This window comes from Centroberyx affinis, unplaced genomic scaffold, assembly GCF_046629955.1.
Source record: "Centroberyx affinis isolate AG114_WGS23_722 - 3 ecotype Tasmania unplaced genomic scaffold, CSIRO-AGI_Caff_v1 ptg000378l_1, whole genome shotgun sequence".
Classification (NCBI taxonomy): Eukaryota; Metazoa; Chordata; class Actinopteri; order Beryciformes; family Berycidae; genus Centroberyx; species Centroberyx affinis.
The window spans coordinates 208,315-212,046 of record NW_027279047.1 but is presented as its reverse complement, the minus strand read 5'-3'; the positions used below and the strand labels follow the sequence as shown (position 1 = coordinate 212,046).

The following is a 3,732-nucleotide window of genomic DNA, read 5'->3' as shown; positions in this document are numbered from 1 at the left end:
TTTACTCTGTAGGTTTAGAGTCATTCAGCTGATGTTCAGATCCAGGTCAGATCCAGATCAGATCCAGGCCAGATCAAGGTCAGATCCAGGTCTTCAGGACACAAGGCTTTATATTCTGTTATTTTAAATATTTTGCCATCGTGGGTATGAACCCCACCCGCCTTCTGTTGTGAGCTGTACAAGGAATCCAAATATAGAAACACAGAATCCTACCGACCAAAACATAAAGGAGGGATCCCTGCACTGGTCTTCTGTGGCACACTTTGAACAAACCACACTGATACATTTCATGAGTGAAAGTATTTTATGTGGACTGTGCAGATGATTGATGGTTTAATTGTAGTTGCAGCAGTCCTGCAGCAGGAGGCGTCCACCAGGCTGCAGCTGGATCCCTCTGATCCAGATCTTTCTTCAGCATCAGGAACATCGATCCTCCAACAAGGAGCTCGGGATCTGAGAGTTCGGGACGGCGAGCACAACGAAGCGGCAGGTCATCGTCTGAGGAGAAGAGACGAAGCTTTGAGAAACCTCTCTGCCGCTAAGCTAACACCAAACACCTGACGTGTTCGGAGACCGGAGTTTTAGTTAGAAAACATCTCACAGAGGCACAAGTAATCTGATTGGTTGAGTTAAACCTCAGTGGGCGGAGCCAAAGAGCCTCAGTTCTTCTGTCTCAGTAACATCAGACTGAAGCTCAGTGAAAAAGAGGTAAGAGAGGAGTTAGCTAGGTTAGCTAGTTAGCTAGCTGCTGACCTTCAACATCAGGAATGAACCAAAAAAAGTTATTTCCATTTATATTTTTATTTATATTTTGACCAGAGTTCCTTCTTTACCATTCAGGTTTGCCAGTTAGCTAACCTGATCTGAAAAGCCGGTACACTGGCTCCGCCCACTGAGGTTTAACTCAGCCAATGAGATTACTTCTGCCTAAACGTTGAAAAGCAGCTAGCAGAGTCCGTCCATATTACAGTCTAACAGAGTCTAACAGAGTCTACCAGAGGCTAACAGGGTCTAACAGGGTGTAGCAGAGTCTAACAGACTCTGCTACAGGGTCTAACAGGGTCTAACAGGGTCTAACAGAGTCCATATGAAAGTCTAACAGGGTCTAACAGAGTCTAACATAGTCTAACAGAGTCCATATGAAAGTCTAACAGAGTCTAACAGGGTCTAACAGTCTAACAGAGTCCATATGAAAGTCTAACAGAGTCTAACAGTCTAACAGAGTCTAACAGAGTCTAATAGAGTCCATATGAAAGTCTAACAGAGTCTAACAGAGTCTAACAGTCTAACAGAGTCCATATGAAAGTCTAACAGAGTCCATATGAAAGTCTAACAGAGTCTAACAGTCTAACAGAGTCCATATGAAAGTCTAACAGAGTCCATATGGAAGTCTAACAGAGTCTAACAGAGTCTAACAGTCTAACAGAGTCCATATGAAAGTCTAACAGAGTCTAACAGAGTCTAACAGTCTAACAGAGTCCATATGAAAGTCTAACAGAGTCTAACAGAGTCCATATGAAAGTCTAACAGAGTCTAACAGGGTCTAACAGTCTAACAGAGTCCATATGAAAGTCTAACAGAGTCTAACAGAGTCTAATAGAGTCCATATGAAAGTCTAACAAAGTCTAACAGAGTCTAACAGTCTAACAGAGTCCATATGAAAGTCTAACAGAGTCTAACAGAGTCTAACAGGGTCTAACAGGGTCTAACATGGTCTACCAGAGTCTAACAGGGTCTAACAGGATCTAATAGAGTCCATATGAAAGTCTTGTCACCTTTTCAGGCTCCTGGAAGCGACAGGAAGTCAGATCGACTCCAGGCTCGTTCCTACAGACAGTCTGACCCACTTTCACTGTCAGGGAGAACTTGACCCGGGCCGGAGGGTAAATCTGGAATATAACATAATATAATATAACATAATATAATATAACATAATACAATACAATACAATACAATACAATACAATACAATACAATACAATATAATATAATATAATATAATATAATATAATATAATATAATATAATACAATACAATACAATACAATACAATACAATACAATACAATATAATACAATACAATACAATACAATACAATATAATACAATATAAAAAGTAATATAAAGTAGTACTGCAGCAGTACTGCAGTACTTGCAGCAGTAGCAGGTAACGTTTGTGCAGAAAAGGCTTCAAGTCAAACCTGAGCGGCGTGGGACAGGATGGCGAGGACTTTATAAGCGAAGGCGTCTCCGCTGAGGCGGTTGTGGAGGCCGACGGCGAAGTCGGCCGCCTGAATTTCCGCCGAGTCGGCGTGTTTCTCGCCGCCGGCCCGCAGCGCGAAGCCCAGCAACACGAAGACCGCAAAGAAGACCGCCATGTCTGAAGGATTCAGGCTGCGGAGACGTTTATAGTTAGCGCTTCTTATCAAAACCTGCTGATGGAAAAGACAATCTGCCGCCTGCAGTCTGACACACGGCTAATATTTATTGTAAACAAACAAAGTAAATAAAGTCGTCATCAGCTAAAGGTTTTCCTGATAAGAGACGCTCTGCTTCACACCTGCAGGGACAAACACAACAGGCTCTCTGATAAAGTCACTTTCTGACTATTATCACCTGCAGGGACAAATACTTTCTGTTCAACTGCAAATAAAAAAGAGCCGAGCTGGCGGATTATGTTCAGAAAGCTGAATCAGCTGTTTTCACATGTGGGTTACAGTAACGACCTTCAGTGATGAAGCTCTTTCTGCCTGATGCTAACAGGCGTTTCACTCTTCATCCACACTGAGTTTAGAGCCATGAACCATGATCAGTTCTTCTTCATCATGAGTCACAGTCTTCCTCTTCATCAGGCTTCAATCTGCTAAAACATTTCTACCTTTTCTTTTCCCCTTCACTTCTCCATCCTGATGATCTTTCTGGCTCACAGGAATATTTTTCCATGTTCTGTCTGACCTCTGACCTGTGACCTCTGACCTGTGACCTGTGACCTCTGACCTGTGACCTGTGACCTGTGACCTCTGACCTCCTGGCTGTTGAACTGAAGCTGATGCGGCTGATGTTTTCACTGTAAGTCTCTGAATACGAGCAGCAGATAAAAGTCTGAATGAAACTGAAGCTCAACACTGATCTGACAAACACTTTCTTTCCTTTCTGTCATATTGACACTGAGTGGAATTTAATGATCAATCTAATCTGTGAGCAACACTTAGTTCATATTAAAGAAACAAATCATTCTCACCAAACTCAGGTTGCTGTCGACTGATCGGTTTTGTCTCGTTAGAAAAGCTGCCAGCTCCTGTGCTTCCTGCTTCCCGGTCCAACTACAGCGTCGGTCTTCATCACCATCCTCATCATCCTCATCATCCTCAGCTTTCACTTCTACTGTGATTCTGACGGGTCGAATTTCTGCTGACTGAGGTGAAATTCAGCCGCCTGCAGCTTGTCTTCATGTTGCTGTTCAGTCTTCTGAAACAATTGTATTTTTTATTTAACCTTTATTTAACCAGGCAGGTCAATTAAGAACAAATTCTTATTTACAATGGCGGCCTAGCGAGAGGACAAAAGGACCTCTCGAAGGGTAAAGGGAAAAGGGGACAAAAAAAAAAAAAACACGCAAAAGAAACTAAACAAAGAACAATCCAGATAAGACTATCAGACACAAATGTTCCAAACAGAGAAACATACACAGCATGGGAACGGGGAAAACAAAACAAATCAAAACAACAAACAAAC

General features: G+C 42.3%; 1 protein-coding gene across 1 annotated transcript; it reads right to left on the bottom strand.

Moving 5' to 3' along the window:
• Positions 1 to 376: 376 nt before the first annotated feature.
• On the bottom strand, positions 377 to 2,490 carry LOC139641482 (cystatin). Its single transcript, XM_071515896.1, has 3 exons — positions 2,199 to 2,490; positions 1,776 to 1,889; positions 377 to 498 (listed from the first exon to the last, which is right to left on the bottom strand). The coding sequence occupies exons 1-3, from the start codon at positions 2,373 to 2,375 to the stop codon at positions 418 to 420; spliced, it is 372 nt and encodes a 123-aa protein (XP_071371997.1). The 5' UTR covers positions 2,376 to 2,490; the 3' UTR covers positions 377 to 417.
• Between the last annotated feature and the right edge of the window lie 1,242 nt (positions 2,491 to 3,732).

Excerpts from the sequence above, each read along its gene's own strand:
- LOC139641482 (XM_071515896.1), bottom strand. The coding sequence starts at position 2,375 with ATGGCGGTCTTCTTTGCGGTCTTCGTGTTGCTGGGCTTCGCGCTGCGG. Across the intron at positions 1,890-2,198 it reads TCCTGTCCCACGCCGCTCAG|ATTTACCCTCCGGCCCGGGT; the intron begins GTTTGACTTGAA and ends GTTATATTCCAG. Across the intron at positions 499-1,775 it reads GCTTCCAGGAGCCTGAAAAG|ACGATGACCTGCCGCTTCGT; the intron begins GTGACAAGACTT and ends TCTTCTCCTCAG.